This window comes from Drosophila pseudoobscura, chromosome 2 (genome assembly GCF_009870125.1).
Source record: "Drosophila pseudoobscura strain MV-25-SWS-2005 chromosome 2, UCI_Dpse_MV25, whole genome shotgun sequence".
NCBI classification, from domain to species: domain Eukaryota; kingdom Metazoa; phylum Arthropoda; class Insecta; order Diptera; family Drosophilidae; genus Drosophila; species Drosophila pseudoobscura.
Window position 1 is genome coordinate 21486874 of NC_046679.1, and position 26635 is coordinate 21513508.

The 26635-nt window shown below is 50.6% G+C and overlaps 4 protein-coding genes across 4 annotated transcripts; 3 read left to right on the plus strand and 1 right to left on the minus strand.

Moving 5' to 3' along the window:
• Positions 1-833: 833 nt before the first annotated feature.
• Elp1 (elongator complex protein 1) lies at positions 834-5038 on the plus strand. The gene is made up of 5 exons (XM_033383348.1): positions 834-2577; positions 2644-4047; positions 4110-4344; positions 4441-4814; positions 4870-5038. Exons 1-5 carry the CDS (start codon positions 912-914, stop codon positions 4932-4934), a joined length of 3744 nt encoding a protein of 1247 aa, XP_033239239.1. The 5' UTR covers positions 834-911; the 3' UTR covers positions 4935-5038.
• Positions 5039-5905: 867 nt separating this feature from the next.
• On the plus strand, positions 5906-22037 carry LOC4802377 (mucin-5AC). The gene is made up of 5 exons (XM_033383334.1): positions 5906-6222; positions 15902-19503; positions 19671-19767; positions 20589-21151; positions 21236-22037. Exons 2-5 carry the CDS (start codon positions 16139-16141, stop codon positions 21471-21473), a joined length of 4263 nt encoding a protein of 1420 aa, XP_033239225.1. The 5' UTR covers positions 5906-6222; positions 15902-16138; the 3' UTR covers positions 21474-22037.
• A 288-nt stretch (positions 22038-22325) lies between these two features.
• Positions 22326-22898, plus strand: LOC4802379 (peptidyl-prolyl cis-trans isomerase FKBP2). Its single transcript, XM_001359271.4, has 2 exons — positions 22326-22530; positions 22596-22898. The coding sequence occupies exons 1-2, from the start codon at positions 22381-22383 to the stop codon at positions 22863-22865; spliced, it is 420 nt and encodes a 139-aa protein (XP_001359308.2). The 5' UTR covers positions 22326-22380; the 3' UTR covers positions 22866-22898.
• Positions 22899-23138: 240 nt separating this feature from the next.
• Positions 23139-26113, minus strand: LOC4802380 (WD repeat-containing protein 3). Its single transcript, XM_001359272.4, has 2 exons — positions 25891-26113; positions 23139-25832 (listed from the first exon to the last, which is right to left on the minus strand). The coding sequence occupies exons 1-2, from the start codon at positions 26046-26048 to the stop codon at positions 23222-23224; spliced, it is 2769 nt and encodes a 922-aa protein (XP_001359309.2). The 5' UTR covers positions 26049-26113; the 3' UTR covers positions 23139-23221.
• Positions 26114-26635: the final 522 nt, after the last annotated feature.

Genomic DNA, 26635 nt, shown 5'->3' on the forward strand with positions numbered 1-26635 from the left:
TTTCTTTTGGGACAAACAATATTTTGAGCACAAAAATACAAATTTGGTTTTAAAACAAAAAATTCACACGAGAGCGGCCATCTTGCGAGCAGTGTGACCGCAGATTTGACAATAAAATATACCGTCTGCCCGTCAGAAATATACCGAAATATAAGTCACAAATTTCAAAATATACTGATAAATTATTTGTATTCAGATTCCATCATATTCCTCGTTTTTGATATTCGGTTTAATATTACTAGCTAGTTAGGACATTCAGCACTGAACACAAGGTTTTAGCCGATAAATTAATCAATTTTCTACAAGATTGGTTAGTTTAATTACTCCCTTTAATTCGATTATGTCTAAAGTAATAAAAATACAAAATCAAAGCATAAAACGTAAGCGTGAATGGAATATAACGTAGTGTGAATGGAATGTTACGTAAATGTTGCTGGTCAACAGGTATCCGCTTTGACTGTATGGACATCTTTATACCCTATTTCATTTAATAAACATTAAAATTCTGTTTCCCAGGTGATTGGAAACATAGCTAATCAGTTATGTCTCAGATTGAAATGTTGTAGACCTATGAAGGCAATCAAATGCAGTGTCCTGTATATAAATATGTACGTTGAAAACCATAAACTGCAAAATATCATGGAGATAGCTTTGAAACAGGGACGACTAGTTAATTGTACCCTGGGATGGCAAAACTTTTCCTCAAATCTATACTATTATTTTTCCAAGGGTATCAGAATGTTGCGGGACAATGTGGCTCGATAGATGCTACCTGTCACGAGTACTTTTAAGTCACACTTTGCCTATCGGTTCTTCGCCAGCTCTAATTGGCGCGCCAGTGTGACCGTATTAATCCAAACAGACCTGCAGCAATTGTTGCGCCGTTTCCACACGTGCAATATTTTGAAAATATGCGCAATTTGAAGCTGCAATTCTGCAATGAGCTGCAGACGAAAGTGCCCCAGCCCCGGCAGATGCTACAGGGGCCGGAAGTCAGGCTGGAGGGTACGGAAACCACCTACATCGTCACCGACAGCAATGTGTACGCCGTGCAGGGGACCGGCAGTCCCCCAGCGAAGGTTATCGCAGATCTGCCCGACATCGTGGCAGCCGAGTTCCTGCAGCTCAACAATGTAATCTGTGTGGCCACGCGAGCAGGCGAGGTGCTACTCATCGATCCGGATACACTGGCCACCAGCGAAGGCACCTACTGCGACGTGGGGATCGAGCGGATGGCATGGTCGCCCAGCCAAGAGGTGGTGGCTTTTATAACCACCTCCCACAATGTGGTGGTCATGAACTCCACCTTCGATGTGATCGCCGAACAGCCGCTGGAGGCGGAACTGCCCGCCGACCAGCAGTTCATCAACGTGGGATGGGGCAAGAAGGAGACACAGTTCCATGGCTCCGCTGGGAAGCAGGCTGCCAAGCAGTCGACGGATCAGACAGCTCAGATGACGCAGGAGCTGCTCAGTCAGGATGTGAACATTGCCTGGCGCGGGGATGGCGCCTACTTTGTGGTGTCCTATGAGTCTGGAGGCGGACGCACCTTCAAGGTGTACGACAGTGAGGGTAAGCTCCAGCACACGGCCGAAAAGAGCAGCAATCTGAGGGAGATACTCGCGTGGCGTCCATCGGGCAACTGGATTGCTCTGCCCCAGTGGTTCCCCAACAAGTCGACGATCTCCCTGTTCGAGAAGAACGGCCTGCGGCATCGGGAGCTCGTCCTGCCCTTCGACCTGCAGGAGGAGCCCATACTGCAGCTCAAGTGGAGCGAGGACTCGGACATACTGGCCATCCGCACGGCGAAGGAGAAGGAGCAGCAGCAGAGGGTGTATCTGTACACGATAGGAAACTATCATTGGTACCTCAAGCAGGTCCTTGTCTATGCAGACACCGATCCAGTGGCCGTCGTCCACTGGGACACTCGCATGGGTGCGGAACAGACGCTGCATGTCCTCCTGGAGAGCGGCAAACAGCTCGCCTACTGCTGGGCCTTCGAGGTGGAGCCCTATGCCCGGCACGGCATTGTCGGTGTGATCGATGGGAAGCGGCTGCTCCTCACAGACTTTGCACGGGCAGTGGTGCCTCCACCCATGTCCCAGCGGGTGCTCCAGCTGGACGAATACATCAATGCCATTGCCTGGGACGATCAGCAGCTGTGTGTGTACACCTGCGACCGGAGGTTCCACTTCTACGAGCTCAAGGATCGCCTGCAGAAACAGCCAGAACCCACCAGCGGTTCCATTAAACTTCCGCCTCTCCACGGGGTGCAGCTACTGGAGCTGGCAAACTTTATATACTTCTCCAGAGATGCCCAACTGCTGGCCACAACAAGCGCTCTGGGAATCACCCGCCTTCTGTGGCTCCAGAAGAGCGAGAACGAGGGCTGCCACTGGATCGATGCATTGACGATCGATGGTCTGGTGAATGCGCTTTCGAGGGCCACCCACAACTGCAGGCATATCTATGCCCACACGCTGGACAGCGGAAAGACCTACGATGTCAGTCTCGCATCGGACAACGCTTTAGCTATGGAACAGGTTTCGGCCAAACAGTTTGAGCCGTCCCTCGAAAGTATGTATCAAATGATTCGATTATTCCCTTGAATGTTCTTGAATGAATGAACCTTTTCCTTTTTAGGGGGACTGGTGACCCTGCGTCGTCAGAATCTGCTGCAACTGGGGCGGAGTGGCGAGCCCATTGCCGAGGATGTCACTTCGTTCCTCTTTATTGGCACCTATCTGGCCTACACCCAAATGAACACTCTCCACTTTGTGGACGCCGACAATCGTCAGCATTTGGCCTCGCGGAATATCGAAAGGGGCGCCAAACTGGTCACAGTCATTGACGAGGAGGCGCGAGTGGTGCTCCAGCTGCCGCGTGGCAACTTGGAAGCCATTTATCCGCGATTACTGGTCCTGGATCACGTGAGAGTCCTGCTGAACGCGCTAACGCGGCGGGACAGGTATTTGGAGGCCATGAAGCTGCTGCGGAAGAATCGTATCAATCTGAACATTATCTGCGACACGAATGTGGCGATGTTTGTGGATCACGTGGATGACTTTTTGCGCAAGATCCAGGAGACCCAGTGGCTGTGTCTTTTCATCAGTGAGCTGCAGAACGAGGACACCACCGCCATGTACCCGAGGAGGGCCAATGAGAGCCCACAGCGCCTGCCGCGTGGCTTCAAGTTTGAGGAGAAGGTCTCGTACATCTGTGCCCTGTTCCTCAGTCGCATGACGGAGACGGCCAAGGACCGCACTCGCTTCCGCCTGCCCCTGATCACGGTGTTTGTGCGACTCGGAGATGTGAACTCGGCCCTGAAGCTCATTCGAGATTTGGGGGATCCGGCGCAGGAGGATCAGTTGTTGAAGTACCTGATGTATCTCGTGGACATCAACGAGCTGTACAACGTGGCTCTCGGAAGCTATAACCTCGAAACGGCCCTGTTTGTGGCCCAGAAATCGCAAAAGGATCCCAAGGAGTTCCTGCAGTATCTGAACGAACTGAAGGCCCTGCCCGAGGACTACAGGAAGTTCCGGATCGACGATAATCTCAAGCGCTACTCGTCAGCGGTGCAGCATCTCGCTCGCTGCGGGGAGGAGCACCACGACGAGGCCATGGAGTTTATACGGAAGCATAGCCTCTACACTGTCGCATTGTCCTCGTACAAGGCTCATCCGGAGTTCCACCGTCGGTTGTGCGTGGCCTATGCGGATCATCTGAGGGCCAGTGCAAAGCTGGAGAATGCCAGCCTCATGTACGAGCGTGGAGGGGAGCTGCAGCAGGCGCTGCTCAGCGCCCGACACACCCTCGACTGGCAAAGGGTTATGGTGCTGGCCAAGGCCCTGGGGGATCAGTCTCTCGATCAGGTGGCTCTGTCGCTGGTGGGGCCGCTGCAGCAGCAGGGCAGGCACCTGGAGGCGGCCGAGTTGGTCAAGGAGCATGTCCAGGATAAGGAGAAGCACTTGGAGGTGCTGCTAGAAGGACATCTCTATGGAAAGGCCATCTACGAGGCGGGTCTGCAGGGGGGAAACGTTTTGGGTAAGCGAGGGGACTCTTTTCTCTAACTGTATGCCCTGAACCCTATCCCTGTGTTCCTGCAGATGAGAAGGTAGCCCCCGCTTTGGTGGCCCATGCGGGACAGATGCATGGCTCCCTGAAGTCGGATCTGCAGCTCTTTCTGGAATACAAGCAGCGGCTCCTGGACATACGACAGCGCCGGGCGAGTGGTGCGGAGATGGAAGGTGATGGCGACGTGGACATTGACGAGGTGGATCTGCTCTCCGATACGACGAGTATGCACTCCTCCCGCTACAGCGGCACATCCCGCGGCACAGGGTAAGAGCACAGAGTCAGCACAGCCAAGGCTTTAGAGAGTTTCACTTTTCCTCTTCCTTCTCCTCCTCCTCCTTCGCCTCCTTCATCTTTCTGTAGCAAGACATTCCGCTCGAGCAAAAATCGACGCAAGCACGAACGCAAGTTGCTCAGCCTAAAGCCGGGCAACCCCTTCGAAGACATTGCGCTCATCGATGCGCTGCACCAGCACGTCACGAAGATCGGCCAGCAGCAGCAGGTTGTGCGTGACACATGCAAAGCACTGCTGCAGCTGGGCGGGGGCGAGGACACACTGGCGAATGCACTGCAGCGTGAATTCAATACGCTGCTGAAGACAGTGGAGTCGGCCCTGGACGAGATTTGGATACCCGAACTGGTGGGCGGCGGCGCCAGCGGATCACTGGCGCAGCATCTGACCGGCCCGAATGTGGACTACATGGCCCTGCAGAAGGAGCAGCGCTATGCTTTGATAAGTGGGTTGATGAAAGATGATTTGCGTTGGCTCTACGACCTCTCCTCTCTTTGCAGGTCCCGTGAAGCGCTTCAAGCCGCAGCTAAATGCCGTCGACTGGCAGCACGAGATTCTCCAATGAGCCAATCGATTTGCGTGCTGGAGGATGGCCGCTTTTCCATTTACTTTCACTCTGTGCTGGAATTAAATGTTGCATTACATTTCGCATTGCTAATTGAAACGAAACGAAACAAAGGAGTTCCCATTCGAGTGTTGGGTGCCAGTCGCCGGCCGCTGGCAAAAATGGGCGGGATATCATTTAGTTTGTAATTCGAGGGGCGTTGGTACCCCATCCCCACCCCCACCCAGCCATACTTATCAGGCGAGGAACGCCCTTAAAATGTTTCCGTAAAGCAAACATTCCATGCTTATGTCTGTCCAGCGATTTCCGGGGCGTCCGAGGAGGCGTCTGTCTCAGCTGCAGGCAGCCATGCGTTTTGTTTGGCAAACACAAACCTCCGAGTAGGGGGCGGAGAAGGAAACTGGAGATGTGTGGAACCTGTTCTGCCCCTGCCACAGGCCCGAGATTTGTTGTGGGTGTACACAGGCGGTGTTGCCAGGTAACGTCTGGTACACACGCACACATTCCTGAAGGAATCACAGGAACGTGGCTTCTCTGATAAGGGGATTCGAAAAATGCATTCTGCTTGCAGACATGCGCAGCTATGCGGCTGCCGTCGGCGTCAGCGCCAGCGCCGCCTACTCACAGCAGTGCCACTCTCTGCTGCGGCTGCTGTCTGTGCTGGTGTGTGTGTGTGTGCGTCTCTCTCCCTCTCATTTCCACTTGCTCCGTGGCAGAGACGGCGGCACCGCAGCCCCAAAGCGTGTTTGGCCATCGAACGAGACGGACGTGTGTGCTGCTCTCCGCTGCTGCTGTCGGGGCTTGTTTATAGATATTTTTGGTGTTTTTGTGTTTAATAAATATACAACAAGTGTCTAGGAGAGGCACAAACAAAAAAATTTGAAATTAATGTGTGTGTTCTATTTTACGGAGAAACAGAAGCAAAGCAAAAAGCAACAGACGGCCGAAAAAGAGCGCGCGTGTGTGTTGGCGGAGGTGGAGGAGGAGGAAACCGAAAGGAAAGAGTCCGAGTCGCCTGAAAGTGCAATTCCAGTGAAATATGTTAATTGAAATTGCAATTTAATGGCCATTTCCAGCCATTAGCATTAGAAATCGCACAAGTCAAGTGTTTAATGTCCGAGAGAGAAAAGTGTAAGGCCAATAATCATCAGAGAATCAGGAAATATCGGAGAATCGCAAACTAAATACAACACAACACCCACATTTCATTTATTCACCTTCTATTGTTGTTGGCAACGCGGAAGCAACCCAAGCCGCTCCGAAGTTCCAAGTAAATAAACCAAAAAAAGTGAGTGTTTCAACAACAATAAGCCATTAAACCGTTAAATTAAGAAAGGTGCTGAAATAGTTCATTTACAATTGGAGCTACCTGGTGCCAGGCGAAAAGAGGGGAGGGGTGGGGGGCGAACACTACTCTCCAGAAGTCTATAAAAAAAAACATTTATTTTGGTGAGTAAGTCTGTCAGCCTCTCCTTCTCCCTTCTCTTGCTATCCTACTCTCTGGCCTGGCCTGCGCGGTTGACAATCTAAAGCTTAAGCTCTCGGCAGCAGAGCTCGGCTTTGGGTGAGAGATCGGGCGAACCACGAGAGAGCGGAGCAAAGCACACGGGGGCCGTCAGTGGTCAAACCCGCAAAACGACTTTCAACATCATTCACTGCCTTGTTGTTGTTTTTTTGTTGTTTTTTTTCTACTTCTGACTCTGTGCTGTTTTAATACCCAGTGTACAGGGGGTACATTGTTTTAGTGTATATTTTAAATGGAAGCTAGCCTGGAGAGAGCGGGCAGGGAAGGGATCTAAACCCCTTGCTGCTGAAGAAAGCTCTTCCCACCCATCGCCCCTGTAGTTGGGAAGAAACAGTTAGTTTCGGAAGCTTATGCACATATGCTGTGGCCTCTGCTGGGTATCCCTTTAGTCGAGTCTCTCCCGCTATACCGTTCTCTCTTGTGTTAATTACTTCTTTTGTTGTTGGTGTTGCTGGTGTTGCTTTTCCTTTCTGCGCTTTGTTATAATTCGGATTCCATTTTAATGCGCGCCAGAAATAAATATAATATCGTCCGCTGTACTAAGTTTCGCACATGTGTGCGGTGTTTGATGTGGAAACGCTGCTGCTAAAACAATTATTATTATTAAATAAGCCATAATTCTGTCCATTGCGAAACGTGGAACATGTTGCCTGCCCGGCCAGGCCGCACATGTGGCACGTTCGGTGCAACAACAGCGTTTTAAGTGTTAAAAAATATCTAGTTCTATTTACGGCACACTTTAATGCCATGGCATTGGTCTATCCAACACTCGTTTGGGATATTCCCAAGGAGCAATGCAATGCAAGGATCTCTAGCTAGAATGCTCTTACGACACCATATTTTCGGGCTTCCAATGAGCTAACGAGGTGGGAAATTCCAAAGCAACAACGAAGCGAAGACTCTCGCAGTTGCAGCTCCAGCAGCATCGAAAGCTTTTAGCCAAGGCCGAGACGCTGCTGCCACAGACAACAATTTAATTAGAGGTTACTTAGCAGCGGCAAGAGCCGAAAGGCAGCAACAATGGCTGCAACTGCAACTGCAACAGCGAACAGAGCCGAAGCCTCAGAAAGACAAATGCGAGTGAGAATACATTATGCATTATGCGGCGGCATGTCGGGTTTTCAGCATAAATCGCTGGATAATGGGCTGGGTCTTGGGTCTCCGACTGGGGGGGGGGCTGGGGGCTGGGGGCTAAGCTAATAAATAAACGTTTTGAATGCCAAATGAGCCGCAGAGGCTCGATGACGAAACGAAAATCATTTCCAGGTAGCGGCGGCCAGCGGAGAGACGCGCAGACGCGGAGGAGTAGCCTCTGGAATGTTGCCACAGAGAATCGAGGAAACCGGTCGGTCGATGGTCGATGGTCGATGGGCGATGGTCCTCCTGCTGAAGTGCCCTATTCGCTGGTTGCCGATGCCGAAGGTCTCTTCAGTTCACAAAGAGATCGCTGGCTGTGAGTCACGTTTCGGACGAAGAATTTTTTGTGTGTGTGGAACGACGACGACTGTTTGAGATTCGAGACGTGCCTGGCTTTGTGTGTGGCGGAGAATCGAGAATCGAGAATCGGAGGAGAGTCGCCGAGTGCAGTGCACATTCGAGTGTGAGATATTGGAAAGCTTCTTAGAATACCGATTGCCAGAGGGGGAAATCCCCCAGCCATGCCCATCCGCACGTACCAGTGTTTGGATCTTATCATCGCCCCCTCCCCCTTAGCAGTGGCTCTAATCTAATACGTTGAAAGATGATCTTGATCCGTGCTCAATCGCTCTTTAAGCGGCATCGTATCTGCTGGGATGCACCATGCCCCATGCCCCATGCTCCACTTTCACACTCCACTCTTGCCCCTAATTGCATGCAGCACACCTTGATGACTCCCCGATGACTCCCCGATGTCTGGTCATTAAGGTCCGTCTTACTAACATAAATACTATACTTGGTGCATGCCTCTTCTCCTCCTTCTCCTTCTTCTCCTTCTACTGCCATCGAATGGCAGGGCAGAGAGCAAAGAGAGCAGCGCTTGCCCCCTGAGACCTGACCTATGAGCTTTGTTTTTGTCTCCCTCTCTCTCTCTCTCTCTCTCTGCCATTTGCTTTGCTTTTGTCTTTGGATTCGCATTCGTTTCTCCCGTTCTTGGCTTTTGCTTTGTGTTTTTCTGGTTTCTGGCTCTCGTCTTTCATCGCTTCGTCGCTTCATCGCTTCATCGCTTATCTTGTGGTTCGATTCGTGCGGTGTTCTTACTTTTTGGGTCTTGCTTTCTTTTGCTTTGAAAATTGTTCTTTTAGTTCAGAGAATCACAGAGAAAATAGACAAAATAGACAACCCCTCCCTTGTAGATGGAGCATCGTTTCCTCTGTCCCGTATGATGCCCTTCCATACGAGACGTATCAGTGATCTCCCTCCCACCCACAGCATTGCCTTAGCAGTGCATTCCGTTTCATTCCATTCCATTCCATTCCTCTTCTCTTTCCACTGTGTTCCCCTTGCATTTCCCTTTGGCTTAATTTAATTAAAACTTTATTTCAGTTTCAGGTGGCAGGTGGGTTGAACTTGCCCCAACTTTTGTGGCATCTCCAGGAAGTTGCATTCTTTAGCTGTAAAGTAAATCCCAGGCAGGCGGGCGGGCAGGTGCGGGGGGAGCTTTTCCACTAGCCATAGAGAGCTTTGACCATTGTAATATTAATTCAATTCTAGAAACGACACTTGCCACACATGCCCCAACGACAAGCGGACAAGCGAACAACCGAACAACAATCGCCAGGCAGCAGACACTTGGGCGGGGGCACTGATTGGACGTAATTGAATTAAGACCAGCATTTTGCCATCATTTCGTAGTTACATCTTGGGTTCTGTCTCTGTCTCCGGTGGGGGGTCAGTGGGGGTTAAGCGTGTGCGTGTGTGTGTGTGTGCAGGAAGTCAACCTCGTTTTGGGTGCATGCCACACACCACACACTCGTGTGCCCGCCTCAAGGCAGCCTCTGAACTAGTTTTCGCACTGCCTGAAAGCAGAAAGCCATTTAGCAGAATTTCGAATTCTGATGTTGCCACACATGCCACACCTTATGCATTCTTAATGCACGAGTATTGCCTTTTGTTTACCTTTTCGGATGGGGTCGTGCATTTGCCTTTTGCCTCTTGCCTCTTGCCTCCATTTGTTTGCCCTGCCTTCGGGCTGCGAGTGGCAAGTGGCAAGTGTGCCGGTGCCACATTTGCATACAGATGCTACCTTAATATTTGTGTAGTATTTTTTCTGTAATTTGGCGAATGCACCCGAGATCTCTACTGCGCTTTGTCTACTGCCAAGTTCTCGAGGGAAAAACCAGTTTGTGGTGCCCGAAAACCCGCTCTCTAGGGGCATTCCCCGCTTTGTTTTATGATATGCAAATGAATTTAAATGAATTCGATTATCTGGACAGGCACAAGCAATTCGTAACTACAATATTCCCCACCTGAAAGCCGGGCTTAGGAGCTAAACCGTCTATTGCGCACTCGCCGGGGCTGGGATCGGGACAAAAAGGGTCTTGTCTGCCGGTCTGGAGCGAGTGGAGTCCCTGGGCTGGCGGTTAGCGGGGCAGTGCTAATCAATCAACTCCACAGACCAGACCTTGAACCCTTGGGGCTCCTCATCTTCAATTAGCACTCGTCATGGGTTGAGGGGAGATTCGCGAAGGCCGCAGAGGGGGAGAGCGGAGAGCGGAGAGCGGAGAAGACTTGACCCACAAAACAAAAGAAAGAGAAAGAGAAAAAACCAATTTCCGATAAGTTGCTCTCACTCTGGAGAATGGAGATGGGGAAAGTGTCTTGGCGGCGGCTAATTTGTGAAAAGTAATAATTATAATGAATGCCGCAAAGAAAAAGTGCCAAAAAAAAAAGAGTTTGAATCGGATGGAAGCGTGGGAGAAATCTCTTTCCCGATAGAGAAGAGAAGAGAGAGAGAGAGAGAGAGAGGCAGCTCGCCGGGTGGCGGATTATATAACGATCTGTAGCCTGGAGGCGGCAACGCCCACTAGAGAGAGGGGGAGAGGGGGAGAGAGAGAGAGAGGGGGGAGACACTCAATCAGTGACACTCTCCTAAGCGAATGGAGCGTGGAGCGAAACCCGTTTAGTGGCAGCCGCAGAGGGGAAAAACTTGTCTCGAAAAACGATCTGCCACTGCCACTGTGGAAATTGGAAATGTATCTGTGGGATGCGAAAAGTAAAAGTGCTTTGGTTGCACCTACTTTTGCTTTCTTTGGAGCTCCATTGAGGCGTGAGAGGGGCAGGGCAGGGCAGGTGGTGGTGTCGCGGCGGTTCTGCTGCAGATCGCTTACCTTGCGCAAAATTATTCGCTGCCATCGCTGCTGCTGCAACATTTGCATTGTTACCCCGTGCTCGCCCCTCCTTTGGCCCCTGGAGGCGGCGGATTCGTACGTAACTCCCCGCCCCCGCCCCAAAAACAACAATGAAGCCAACCACCAGCACATCATGAGTCACGTCTGTCTAATGTCTAATGCATTCCCTCAAAGCCACTGCCGTGCGAGGGGCATGCGTGAAATGTTAACTCATCTCCGTCCCTGTCCGCCCCGCCTGTCCGCCTGGTGATGGAGTAACCTCAATTCGGTTCACTTTGCGGCTGCGCTGTGGCTGTAACTCTAGCGCCCCCCCCTCCCAGTCCCCCTCCCCGTCCTCCCTGGCCCCGCAATTAGCAAACAAACGAACAAAAAGACAACCAGCCAAACTAGTACACGTTACAGCAAACAACAGCCATGGATCGTGGATCGTGGATCGTGGATCAGCCAGCAGCCCCAATGCTGTTGGAATTACCTTGCTTTTTTTCGGCCACAGTCAGAGCCACGTCCGGCGACAGTAGCGGCGGCAGAGGGCCCCAATTTGTCGAACGCTGAAATGCTGACATTCAAATCGGTTTTGGGCTCCAATCCAATGCGAAAGGGCAGCGCCACACCACATTTAAGAGAGGAATTTCCCCACAATGACGAAACATTGCTCCAGATTGCCTCTGTGTGTGTGTGTGTGTGTGGTGTGGCATCAATCAAATCATGAATGGAGACACATCCATAAACCGCTTACTGCGATGCCGATTGCGATTGCTCCAACAAAGGAGCACAAATTAAAAGCAAACCAAGCAAATTTGTCAGCTCCCCGAGACTTGTCGCTGGGGTTGGAGCTGGGGCTGGGGCTGGGGCTGGGGCTGGAGCTGGGGCTGGGGCTGGTGCTGGAGCTGGGGCTGGGGCACGCTCAGAGTTGACTAATTTCACGATTTGCAGGGAAACGAATTGAGGCACAAACAGTGAGGCGAATGGTGGCTGACCCAAAAACGGAGGGGGTGGGGAGGGGGGCGGTGGGGGCAGAATGGGAACATGAAATATGGCCACAACACTAGATGGATATCTATCTACCCACGGGACATACGACGGGAATGTATATGTTGTACGGTCGTGCGTCGTGTTTGATTTGCATTTGTGGCAGGCCACCTAATTGTTCAATTGCATTAATGGCGGGCACAATTATGCAGCACAAGTACTGCATACCCCTCCCCCCTCCCCCCATGCGCTGCAATTACAGGTAATTGCTGGAAGCATGCCCCACGACAGATAAGCGACAGAGACACAAAGACAGAGTCTCTAGAATGGACAAATGCTCGGCCATTTCGTGGTTTTTGGGTTAACTTGCAGGTTGCGTGGCCAGGACTCGTATCTGGGAGGACAGGACATGCATATCGGAACGATTTATGACCGAAGGATCTAATGGCCACCAACAAAGGAGGGACTGTGGCTTTCAATGAAGTGAATTACCGTGAATTGGGCATTGGGCAGCAGATGAAACATTGATAAATACACCAGAAAATGGAAAATGATGATTATTTACCCACAAATACACAAAATTAATGAATCCAAAAGCTACTTTTGGAATTTGATTAGCCAACGTCCAAGTGGTTTTTTTCTTTTGGCTCGGTTCAACAAACGCCAAAAGCACTGGCCCCAGCAAGGTCAACAATTGATGAATGATGAATGTATCTGTATCTGTATCTCTATCTGTATCTGTATCTACGGCATTTGGCAGTGTTTGAAGCGGTACGCACACTGGATACGCAGAGGCAGCTTCCGATTGATGGATTTTGACTCCGAACTGGAGATTGAAGTTCGATTTTGAGTTTGGGAATTAATTTCGATTTCTTTTATAAACCCATTCTGCAGCCCCGAAAGTTCAGCCTCGGGGGGCAATCTTTGCGGGAAAGAAAGAAATTTATATACAAATTCGTGGCTATATAAAACACACATGATATAAGCAAATTTTAAATGCAAATGAGTCATCGGCCAATAAGCCAAAAGCCAAAAGGCCAACACAAAAAGCCAACATCGATGGAAGGGAATCTCAACGCCACAAAAGAATATCGAATGTGGAGTGAGAGATCAATGAAAGGAGGTGTGGTGTGGTGTGGAGTGGACTCGAATGGAGTCCATAAATAGAAAATATAATAAAGATCAAATTCGCACCTGCCATTCGCTGGCACCTTCGCCGAGTGGAACCTCTAATGAATACTTCTTCAATAAACAGAGAGACGAGAGAGGCTTACAATACAGTTATGTGTGTGTCTCTTGCGGTAAATCACGAGCTCAAAACAAAACAAAACATAACAAAAACAAACAGCGTGCCACAAGCAGAGGCGCCTCTTGTCTTTGGCATTCCACTTGGTTGATTTCGGAGCAGCACACCAGACCCGCTTGCTATTTATTATTGATAAGCATCTGCCGCGGCTGCTGCCATTTTCCCTGGAACTATGTGGTTGTTCCTAGACTCCAGAGCAGATACGCAACGTAGCGTCGAGAGACCAACTATTAGAATTCCATGGAACTCCACACAGCATCTCCAGATTTGGGTTAAGTCAGAATTGGCTTTTAATTGGGGAAATACCCACAGTATTACAGCCCATCATCTGATGAGGATCCATCGCAAGTCCGGAAAAACATAAACCCCCCGCAGAGACTCTCCAAATGACTATCATTATCGCAAGATCATTCGGATGGCCGGGAGAAGCCTCCTCCCATTTCCACTCCACTTTTTGCGGCAATTGAAATGCAAGTGAAATCATAATTGCAAATCGAATTCGAGGCGAGTCGTTGCAGCTTTACTGGGCCGCAGAAACTGGTTTAAAATTCTTGCGCGATCTGCCATAATCCTCGATCATCGGACGATCATCGGACAGTCAGCGTCATCGTTCTTTGGGTCTTTGGTCTTTGGTAAGCGCCCATTCAACGGACCATCAGACCATTCCATTCTAAGCCATTCGTTCATCCTCAGTGCGTGCTGCTGAAGCGGAAATGGTTCTACTCTGCAGCCACATTGCTGGTTGCCACATAGCCGCTGCCCCCTCCCCCACCCCGTCCATCTGCATCTTCTCCCATTACCCCATTTTCATGGCCATGAGATGCACTTGCCATGGATGCCTCTCCATCTCTCTGAGGAGAGTCACGTTTCCAGCCGCAGACCCACAACACAACCTGCGGGCACTACTGTGGGTCTCATTTGGGTTAAGTGGAGGGTTCAGTACATCCAAAGTGCCTTTGTCTGCTCCCCTCCCCTGCCGCTGGCTATAGCGCACCCAGACGATATTGATTACGTGGTACTGTCTGCAGTTTTTCCATTAATGCAATCACCTAATAGGTGGAAAAGAAAATTGGTACGCTTCTCCATCTTCCATCATCTTTCCATACCACTCCAATTTGCAGCTGATCTGTGGCATATTTTTGGGGTTTAACATTTCAGATTAGTCATTTTCTTAATTGAATTCGTGGCATACTTTTGGGCTGCACTAATATGAATGTACACAATTCGCAACATTCGCTAGCAACATCGCTTGGCAACATTTTATTATTTCATTGCATACTTTTTGGGTGGCTCAGATGTAGCATGTAGAAAGCCATGTATAATTAACATGTAGAGCTCTTGAGCCACTATAAAATTCCTGATCTTCATCGAAATCGAGTTCTTTATTCATATTGTGGGTACTATGTGGCCTTTTTATGTTCGCTAGAATCTACTAAATCGATTGGTATTCATTTTAGCAAAATATCATAAGAAAATCATTCGAAAAATACTCGATAAAGCTGCAACGAAATCAATTCAACTGGAACCCTCCCTCCTGTAGGCCGTATTCTGCTCCCTGCTCCCTGTTCTCGGGGGCAATCATTGGGGCATATTTTATGACTTACTTCTGGCCTCCACCTGACAACGATTTACCTTTACCGTTGGCTTCTTATCAGCAGCGGCAGCAGCAACAGTGACATTCAAAAAATATAAAAAAAAAAGAATTACAAAATATTGTACTTGTTGCGGTGATTTTTGCTCCCCCTCCCCCGCTCTCCCTTTGCTACGTTTGTGTGTTTTGTTTTGTTGCTTAAACAAATCTTATCAGTGGCACGCACACACACACACACACACACGCACACACGTAGACGTATATAGAGAGATACCATATGTGCGTATAATTGTGCTGAAATTATTAGTCATCCGAACGAATCTGAAGCTACGAAGGGAGTAGCCATGATTCTGGCCATATTTTAGGCCCGAAACGAGTCCTCCTGCCCCCCCAGGGTAGAGGGAGGTGCCACACCTGCACCCCGCCCCCACTCCCACCCTGGCACCCAAAGGGAAATGTCATTAACGGGGGCTTTTAGCGTTAATTGCCATCATGGGATGGAAGGCTTACAGGCAGGGGAGGGAGGGAGGGGGTGCCACCTTGAGGCGGTGCGGTGGGTGGATTTGGGGTTGCATGCAATCGGTAGATAACAACAACCCCATCGGGCCAGCGATAACCATGGTGAATGGAACACAATGGAACACTCCACTCCCCTGAGACACCCACCTACACCCGCACCTATTAATGTATTTATTTTTGTGTACGAGTTATTATTGGGAGTTGAGACGAGACCATGGGGCATGCCATGAACTGAACCCGCAGTTGAATGAACCCGCAACACTGCACCTCGTCGTCGTCGCCGCATGGAGGCGTCGGAGATGGTGATGGCGGCGGTAAACACTCTCTGACACGCCGATACTCTGATATTTTGACACTCGAGTGGAATGAACTTTTGTGCGGTTCCGCTTCAATGGAGGAGAGTCCCAGAGAGTGGCAGCAGAACTTCAGAGTCTATATTTGTCCGTAATTGGGTTTATATTTAACCATATGCCCCTTTGCCCCCCTCTGAGCAAACACTCGACCTTGAACTTGAGGAGTGTGCGCCCCGACAGACCCGGAGGGGACTCCGGCATGTCAACGAACGTGTCTTAATGCGACAATAATTACACAGACCAGATACGGACAGAGCTCCGATTATAGAGAGGGAAAACTTTCCCTGTAGAATATTTGAACGAATGCCCATCGAACCTCGATGTAGGTTCCATTTCACACAAGAAACTAAACGGAATTCCCTCTCTTTTCTTTCAGCGAGTACTCTGGACAACATGGAAGCGAGGAATGCCCAAAGGAATGGCGAATGAATCGAGAAAAATGTATTTTTAAACCTTTGAACCCGCAAAACAGCAACAGAGCAACACTAGACTGCGTTTTAGGGCCCAAAGTAGAATTTTTCACTTGACCCACAGACCCAGACACGAGACAGCGAGTGCAACAGAGACAGCTACAGCGTTGAGTGTGAGTGTGCGTGTGCGAAAGAGAGACAAAATGCGTGCGGGCCGTGGGCTAAGCGACGGCTTAGCGCTGGTCGTCGTCGTCGTCGTTTTGGCCACAATGCTGGCCGTAACGCAGGCACGTTTCATTGCGAAAAGAGAAACCAAAAACGAAACCCCTGGCAGTGGCATGGATGGTGCCACTTCCACAGCGACTGCGACTGCGATTGGCACTTCCATTGACCCTGACATTGTTACAGCAGCAGCAGCAGCGCAAGAGACACCAAGTGTGGCAGTGGCAGCCACAGAAGAAGCTATAGTAAAACAGGATCCTGCCACCACAACAACAACAGCAGCAACAACAACAACAACAGAAGCCATCCAAAAGATCACAGAGGAAGGAGCAGAGAAAGGCATTCAAAGGATCACAGAGGAAGCAGCAGAGGCGGGAATCCAAAAGCTCACAGAGGAAGGAGCAGAGGCGGGAATCCAAAAGATCACAGACGAAGGAGCAGCAGCCAATGCCAGTCGATCCACAGAGCATGGTCGTTCCATGCAGGTCGTTGCATCCACCACAGAAGCCCAGCCACCCTCTCCTGTCACGCCCATGAAGCTAAGGGCACTGCCAAAGACCACGACCACGACTACGACTACAACTACGACCACGACCACTGCTCTGCCGTTTGCCTCCAATGAGAATGCCATTGAAGAGTCCACGTCCGAGTCCACGATCCGCCAGCTGCCGGAAAAGCGGGCAAAATTCATTAGCGAAAACTCCACCAACGCCCAGCAGCTGATGCTCCCCAACACAGCGGAGGTGTGGAGTCTGGCGGGGATGAAGTCGGTGCCAAAGAGTCCTCCGATGGCTATGGAAATACCTACTTCCATGCCGGGAACTGCCACCACGATGGGGCCGCTTTTTATGCCTTCAAACAGCTCTGCCACAGAGCTCACAAACGATATAGAGCCGCCGCCACAGAACCAAACGGAAGTGGAGCTCCACAAGGAGAAGAATCTCCTGGACTGGCAGCAGATCGCCATGATGCAGTCCCCCTCCTCAATGCCCGAGAACCGAACGGAGTTTGCGGTCAGCACCACACTGGATGCCACCGAAGAGGCAATGCAGGGCACCACAGAATCGTTGGAGGAGCAGACGACACCTGCCACAAGGGAGGAGACAACAGTGGCTCCTTTGATAGCGGCAGGAGGTGGAGGAGGACTCAATCTGACAACATCACCCGAGCCTGTAGAAAACTCGACTGTGGCCAAGGCATCCTCAGAACAGGATGTGCTCACATCCACTGCCAGGCCAGAGACCACTACTAGTGTCCGTTCACCGGAGCTTGTGGCACAACAGCTGGCGGTTACAGAGGCAACCACATCTAAAGCGAATTTAACAGAAGGACATGCCCCTGCCCCTGCCCCTGCAACAACAGAAGAAGATCCCACCGAAAAACTAGAGCTAACAACAGCTGCAATGGCAATTGCAACTGCCACTGGCACTGCCACTTCCAGCTCCACTTCCACAACTACAACGGAGTCATCAGCCCCGTTGGCGGCCGTTCAACATGTGTCACCTGTGTGGGCGGCAGAGCCAGATCCAGAGATGACTACGGCGGTAATAACGACCACCAGCGATGAGGGTTTAAGTGGATTGAACGACGACGCCAGTTCCAGCCCCAGACCCAATCCCAATCCCAATCCCAACACAACTGAAATGGCAATGAAAGCAACGCCACCGCCACCGCCACCGTTTAAGCACTCGAACGAAAGCGACGACGTCATCAATGTCTCCCCCAGCCCCAAGCAGGCACAGCCAGAGAGGCCCCACGAGAGGGAGCAACAGCAACGGCAACGGCAAGAGGCGACCCCCACGACAACAGCAGTTAGTATTCGAGCGGCTGTCGAGGAGAGCGCAAGCACCAGCCCGACGACGACGACTACGACGGTGCCGCAGTTCGAGTTAAGTGAACAAAAAACAGAAATTGTTATTGCCACAACAACAACAACAACAGCAGCAACAACTACGAGTACAACAACAACTGTGGCAACAACAACAACAACAACAACTGAAGAGGCAACGCCAACGCCAACGGAAATTGTCCAAATTAGCAATGAAGTGAATTTAGAAACGGCAACAGTGCCACCTCCTGCAGCAATAGATCCACAGAGAAAATCAAAGGAAGAACCCAAGGGAGCCCAAGATGCGGCCAATGACAAGAAAACCGATACAAGGGAGAACTTTGTGAACAACAGTGTGGGCCAAAGCATAACAGAGGCCAACGGAGGTGAAACACCTGCCGCAACGGCCACACAGGCTACCCCCCTGTTCAGTGACCTCGGACCGAAGGAGAACACCGAACACGAATCCTCGCTGGAAACGAATAACATCGGGGAGGCGGCCACAACAACAAGCCAGTCCCTGGCAACAGCAACAACTGGGGCAGGGGCAGGGACAGGGGCAGCTTTGGACGGGAGGGAAGCAGGCAAAGCAGCAACAGGTGCAAAGGGACCTCCACTGTCGCCGTCGTCGTCGGATGAGCATTACGATGAGGAGAACGACACTGGCAAAGGCCAACAACAGGTGGATGAAGTGCACGAAAAACAAGTTATTGAGGAGCCAGAGCAGTCGTTAGCCAAAAATATGGCAGGAAACGGCACAGCCACAACAACCACCACAACCACAACAGAAGACACAACCAGCAGCAGCAGCAGCAGCAGCACTACAACTGCAAAAACAACGACTGAAATGCAACCGCCTTTGATATCCCTGCTGGATGATACCACAACAAAGCCAACAACGACCACAACGACGATCCCAACTCCAACAGAAGCCATCTCGAGCAGCAGCATTAGTCCACCGATCAGTATGCTGCCGGAGAACACAACCAGCATGCCACATCCTGTGGGTTCTGCCACCACCGAAGACCCTTTTATGCCTTCGATCCTGCCCAGTGATACCGGAGCTCCGCCCATGATTATGGCTGCATTTCCCAACGATATGGGCAGTGGCGGCCAGGGCGGAGGCACCGACGTGAACGTGATCATTGCCATCACGGTGAGCGTCATCGGAGTGGTGGCCTTGATCCTCCTGGTGGCCTTCCTCTACCTGATGCGAAAGCGCCAGAAGCAAATGTCCTATGGCCAGCGGTGCCGGCCCGTCAGCCTCGACGCCTACTCCCTGGACAATGTCTCTGTGCTGGGTAGTGTGCGGCGCAAGGGCCGGGACCTGCGTGCCTCGAAACGCACCTACGGGAATGCGGCCTTCGACGATCCCTCGCTGCGGCACAATCTCCTGTCCGCCGTGGAGCTGGGAAAGTTTCTGGAGCGACGCTCCAGCATTTTCGAGGAGTTCAGGGATGTGCCGCAAATCATAGCGCGGGCGGACGAGGTGCCAGCGGGCTGTGAGGACAAGAATCGGTGAGTGACCCCCCCATACCCATCCCCATACCCCACCCACTCCATAAAGTTTATAATTAATTGATGGTTCCCATCATTGTTGTTGGATTAATAACTGACATATCTTCCTGCTTTTCCAAACCAAAACATCAACTCGAATGGAATGGTGACTCATCTTGGAACCGCAGCTACGCCAACGTGATTCCGCTTCCTGAGACGCGTGTGGTGCTCCAGCGACGCGGCGATGATGACAAAACGGAATACATTAATGCCAATTATGTTCGGGTGAGCAAACAATGAAACGAAGGCGTCGCCGAGACAGAGAAACAATCAACTGTCGAGTGGGGGGTAACGATGCCCTTCCTTCCATCCCTAGACACATGAATGAGAGGCAGAGATGGGCCTCTGGATGGGCCTCTTGTGGGCTGTGGGCTGTGGGATGTCTGTCATCTCTTGCAGCGGCCGTTTTTCGGGACGAGCCTTGCATGACGAGGCGGCGAGGGCCTATTAAACATGGCGCCCCGAATAATTACACGCCTCATGAGACTGGCCATGACTGTGGAATACTTGTAGATTCAGCAGTCTTTGTTTTGTTGCAAGAGCCTCCTCAATTCCACTCCACTCGACTCCACTCTGTGAGCAAGCAAATGAGCTTTAGCTTGAGCGAAAGGCAATGTAATGATCATGATAATTGCCAGCAAGAAGCGAAAGTTGTGCCGTCAAGCGGCAGCGAAGTGTAAATGCCCTTACATCACGAACCGTCGACTGTCGAATGCAGGACAGAACACACAGATCTCACCTGGACAGCGGAACACCCTCTGAGCTTCAGAGGGGAGTCGCAGTGACGCGTGACGACTCGGAGGGAGTGCAATCATGCGACACAATGCACCTGGCGATAGCGCTGGCCCCCGAGATTTACATCGCCAGTCGGCATTCGGCAGTCGTGCGATTTTATGGCCGTTTATCAGAAATGCGCGCGCACAACTGCTCAACAAACATTCATTGAATGTGAGAGGGAGAGGGAGTGGGAGGCAGAGGCAGTCACAACAAGTTTTAATTAATGGTTATGTCATTACTCACGCTATTCCCTTCCCCTTGATCTACAGGGCCCACGGGATGCCCCCAACTACTATATAGCCTGCCAGGCACCAATGGAGAGCACAACGAGCGACTTCTGGCGCATGATCTGGGAGCAGCAGTCGCGTGTGATCATCCAGGCCACGGACCTCAGCGAGAACGGAATCGAAAAGTGCGCCGAATACCTGCCGCCCTCGGCGACGCTGGACAATCACAGCAGCTATGGGGACTACCAGGTGACGCTCAAGAATCGAGAGGTCAAGGACAAGTACGCCATTTCCACGCTCATGCTGAAGCGGGTGGATGGCGAGGAGTGCCGCGAGCTGACGCACTACTGGTACAAGTGGCCAGAGGCGGGTGTCCCAGCGGAGGAGGCGCCCATCATTGCCATGCTGCTGGAGGCACGCTCCTCCCTGAAGTCGTATTGCCTGGAGCAGCAGGCCAGCGATCTGAAGGATAAGTCATCGACGGCGGAGTCATCGGTGGATGCGGAGGCAGCTGGAGGCAAGGCTGAGGTGGGGAGCACCTCCTCCAGCAACGAGATTAATGGAAACGTGGGCAGCAGGGGCACAGCCACTCGCACCCAGCAGGGGTAAGTGTGGATTAATCCGGTGGCGTCTTGCATGGCTTGTTAATTGTTTCGTTTCTTTGTACCTCCCTCCTCCCCCCCGTTTAGACCGCTAACAGTTCATTGTTCTCCAGGTACGGGTCGTACCGGCACCATCATTGCCTCGGACATGGCCATTCGCAGCTTGGAGACACCCAAGCGGTCCGTGGACATTCCGCAGCTGGTATACTATGTGCGGCGCGGACGCGCCAGCGCTGTTCAGACCAAGGAGCAGTATGAATTTATCTACAAGGTGGCCAGCATGTACGCCACAAAGATCACAAATCTATCCAATAATGATAATTGAGGGAGGGAGAGGCGTAGGCGTCGGCGTCCCACTTTGAGTCGAATCCGAATGCGAATTTTCGGATATTTCCAGCACTCCCGAGCCGCAACTATATAGATATCGATATAGAGGGTATATGAAATATGATTCTAATTTAGTATTATCTCGTACGCTGCTACGCATGCAATTGTGTTGAATGTTTTTGCACCTGATTGATTTATCGTCATTATTTTGTCGGGCTTTGAATATCATTTAAAAAATGTATGTATTCCTTTATTATTGTGATATAATCGTACATTTTGTATATCTCTTGATAATCTGTTGCATATTTATAATGTACATTTTTGTTTTTGCACTGGATCGTATAGATGTACGGTACAGGGGGCCCCTACTGGCCGGAACAGGAAAAAAATGATTGGAATTTTTCCATATTTTAATTGTAGAAAGTCATTATGTAATCAAAATTGTATGTATCTATTTTAAACGAGCTTTAATGTACATAAGGTATATCTTAAGTAACCGAAAATCTGTATTCCACTCATATTATTGCGAAATACATAGAAAAGAACCAATCGTTCAATAGAAGTATCAAAATCTTTTAAATGTACGCGGGCCTTATCGGTTCAGTTGCGAAATATTGGTTCACAACACAACTATCGGTGAACCGTGTAACCGTGCCGAGAGCGATTAGCCCATTGTCGACCAGTGGGTATTAAAATGAAATAAAATGCATAAAGAGAAAGAATATGATAGATCCACCAAAATAATAATAATTATTATTATTATTAGTTTTATTTCCCGCGGGTTACGTCAAGTTGAAATCCTGTTTAAAGAAAGGGGTATTAAGTGGGCTAAGTTTATTTTTCATCGGTATATTACGGCCTATCGATAGAACCGATATTGATTTTTTAATTTTAAACTTTTTGAGATGAAATTGGTTTGTTTGTTCTTATTCTTCGCTTTCCTCGCCACAACACTGGCCAACGAGTCGGCCAAGGTGAAAATAGGCATCAAGAAGCGGGTGGAGAACTGCACCAGAAGGGCTAAAAGTGGCGATTTGGTCCAAGTCCACTACAAGGTAGAAAAACACTATATTGCGTGCCGGCTCCGGACTAATCTAACCTCTAAAATATCTGTATTTAGGGCTCGCTGCAGGATGGTACAGAGTTCGACAGCAGCTACTCCCGCTCCACTCCATTTTCATTTACACTGGGCGCCCGCCAGGTAATCAAGGGCTGGGACCAAGGATTGTTGGGCATGTGCGAGAGCGAGAAGCGAACGTTGACCATTCCCCCCGAGCTGGGTTATGGAGCAAGTGGAGCCGGTGGCGGAAAGATACCGCCAAATGCCGTGCTGGTCTTCGATGTTGAAATGGTCAAGATTGAGCCACGTGCCGGATCTGAAGAGTTGTAGAATAAATGCCAGAGAAGTGCAGCCAAAAGGAAATCTTTTGTTTCAATTGAATGTGGGAACACTCGTGCTTCTTGAGCCCGAGCCGTACATTTTTCGGGTGCCTATCGTTGGACTTTCCTCTCAAGCTCACGAAAAGCCGTGCCACGCTCAGATGTTTCATTATTAAAAACGTTTCGGGCTAGATCTCGTCAAAATAGGGCCAGATCGGGGAAGGACCTACTTTCCCAGGATCGTAAGCCTTGCAACACACCAGAAATGGATCGGCCTTCCTTGTACTTAGTATCAAAAAATAACTAACTTTGTTTATTTGGAGTAATACACCTAAGCCTAAGGTACTTCCTGCAAGGGGCTCTGTCTCAGACCATTTGGATCTGGAGTCGTCGCTTGCTTGCCTCCCGTCGCTTCTTATCGCGCTTGCGACGAGCCTGGGTCGCGTCTCGGAACAGCTGTACGCCCTCGCGCTGCTCCACTTCCGTCTGCAGCAGAGCCAGGCCGTGCAGATTCCAGCCGAGGATGTCCCGGAGCTGGCCGACATCCCGCTTGAGCATTGTGAGAAGTTTCAACAGCAGCGGCTTCATGCTCTTGGTCGCCGAAATGGGCTTCATGTGAACCTTGAACAGGAATATGGTCACGCGACAGAGCAGCTCCAGTTGATCGGGTCGCTGGGTTAGCAGGATGGGCAGGCGCTCAAGCAGCTCGCAGACAACGGAAAAGGGCAGAAGGAGAAGCGCCTCTTCCAGGTCGGATGCACGTATCCGTATGAATGTGTTGACTAGAAAATCAACGGGGTTCTTGACTTGCAGGGCTTGCATCAGAGGGTGCAGTTCCGGCTTCTCCTCAGCCTCCAGCTCGAACTGCTTCGATATCTCCAGGCACTCTAGAATGGACTCGGCCGCTTTCTCCGAGCCCACCGTCTTGCGCGAGGCCATCTTCAGGCTGGGCAGCAGGGGCACGCTGTTGTCTTCTCCAGTGGCAAGCTGCTCATTCTCCATCTGCTCGCGCTCCTCCTCCTGGACGTCCTTCAGCACGATTGTCTCGTCCGTCCGCTCGTACATTCGCAACGTGCGGTCCGAGCCGCAGGTGACCAGGAATCGGCCATTGGGCGACACTGCCAGACAATAGGCCTCGCCTATGTGACCGGGAAGTGTGATAATCTTTTCAAAGGAGTCGCCGTCCCACTGCTTAACCTTGCCGTCCTTACCGCAGCTGAAGATCATGTGCGTTTTGGGTATGAACTGCACGGACATTACCGTGTCGTCGTGGGCGAAGATTGAGCGATGACAGTCGCCAAAGTTCAGGCCCCAGATCTTTATGTTGCGATCAGCAGACCCGGTGACGACCAGATTCGAATCGTAGGAGATGTCGAGGCAGAGCACGGGCAGCTTGTGGCCGTACAGCGACAGATAGAACTTGAAGGTGTCCAGAAAGAAGATCTTGACGGTGGCATCCAGCAGTCCCACGGCCAGATACTTCATGTCCGGACTGACGCACACACAGAGCACAGTCTCCTCCAGCTTCAGGGTGTTCTTGTGCAGCAGTGACAGGACCTTGCTCTCGCCCGCTCCCGCCGCAGCATCAATCAGCTCAAAGGTCCAGATCTTGAGAGTCTGATCACCGCTGCCCGTAATGCATCCCTTCTGATCCGGCAGCATAGCAATGGACCACAGTTCGTTCTCGTGGGCTGGAATCTCCTCCACAATGTCCGCTGCACCCACGTCCACAATGAGCAGCTTGCCGCTCTTCATGCCCAAAAGCACATAGTGATCGCCGGGCACGAACTTTGAGCACAGAATATAGTCCGTGGGAACTGTGCGTAGGCACTGCATGGCATCGCGGTCCCAGAACTTGAACGATTCACCAGCACCGGAGCCAACCGCCAGGGAGTCATTGCTGAAGCACACGGAGCGCACCTCGGACTGGTGGCCCAGGCGCGTGAGGGATCGCAGAACTTTCACACTGGGATCTGCTGCTTTGCGGTTCTTGGGCGAGGCTTCGAGCGAATGCAACACAAGACTATTGTTGGCCAGACTGACCAGAACACGCATCTCCTTGTTCTGGCCCAAGACCACATCGATGGACTTGATTTTCTGTTTGGTTCGGATGCTCTCCAGTCGCTTGATTTCATCGCTCAGTGATTGCTGCTTCGACAGTTGCGCCTCGTCGCTGGCATCATCGCCAGCGGCCTTCTTCTCCTTCTTCAGGCGCTTGGCCAGGCGCTGCTTTACCTCCTCGGCAGTGCATATGTAAAAGTTCTCTATCAGATCGTTGGTGCCGTGGCAGCTCAATACGCGCTCAGTGTAATCGGTGACCAGGTTGACAGTGCGGCCCTTGCCTGCGCGCTGAATAATGCCGCAATTGCTCACGCTTATGGGACTTATCGCATCCTCATCATCTATGCTTAGGCCCTCGACGGCCGACTCCAGGGTCTCGGTAACAGCGCCGTCGTGTTTCTTCAAGCGATACACATTCATTCCACTCTCGCTGGCTCCCGCCACCATCAGGTCGCCGATGAAGGCCAGTGCCCAAACTTCTGTGCGATTGTCTACAATCGTTTTGAAGCAGAACTGCGTCTCCAGGTTCCAGAATTTGATCTGTGTGTCCTTCGAGCAGCTCACCACAATGCTCTGGTCCACCACGCGCTGCAGAAAGTGAGCATCTGTGATGGCAGCATTGTGTCCGCTCAGCCGCGCTCTACCCGCCTGCTCCACCACATCCACGACCACCAGCTCCGTGTCCAGGCCTCCACTGACCAAGCGCATTCCCTGCTGGTCATACCGCAGGATGCTCACGGCATGCTTGTGAAGTGCCAACGTGCAGATGGCCTCGTAGTATCTCTCTGAGCTGAGATCAAAGATCTGGACCATGCCATCGGTATAGCCCACGGCAATGTGTAGATGATCCGGCGACACACGCAGACAGGTCACCTCGAACTTCTCCCGGCGCAGCGTCAGCTTCCGATCGCCCTTGCTGGAGGGGATAGACATTAGTTAAACCCTGTTTTTGCTGTTTAAGATCAGCCACTCACCGCAAATCCCAGATGATGACATTCTCGGCAGCAGGTGCGGCCACGTAACGCCCCTCGGTTTTGTCAACGATGGCAAAGTTCACATTGGCGCGACCCGATGTGATTATATTAAAGCTGTCTATAGCCCGATACGCTAAATATTGTTTAGTTAAGCCCATTCTAACATTTAAAAATTAAAAAATCAACAAGCGCGTTTCACGTGTTCCAGGGATATCGACTTATCGATCAAAACTAACGCCAGGAATATACCGTCTCATTTTAAAAATATACCGTAAATATACTGACGAATTCAAGTTCTTTTATACATATTCCTCAATTTTGATATTCCTTCGAATATTACTAGCTATATAGAACATTTAGTTCTGCCCGCATAATTTTTTCTGATTAATTAATCTATTTTCTACTTGACTGGCTTATTTTAAACACTGGCTTTTATTGGATTTTCCCCAAAAAAAAGGTTTAAGCGAAAAAGGTCAAACAAAAAAAAAAACGTAATAAAACGTAAGAGAAAAATCGTTCCTATTGCTCAATTTTGATATTCCCTTGAATAATGGTGGCTATCTAAGACTCTCAGCTCTGCCCACATAAATTTGGGGCATTGACGAATACATTTACTACAAGATTGGCTACTTTTTAGTACTTCTTTTTATTGTATTGTATCTAAAACAAGGTTTGAGCAAAAATGGTCAACAAAAAAACAGGTAACGTAAGTGAGTATGGCATGTCACGTCATTGCTTACTTGGA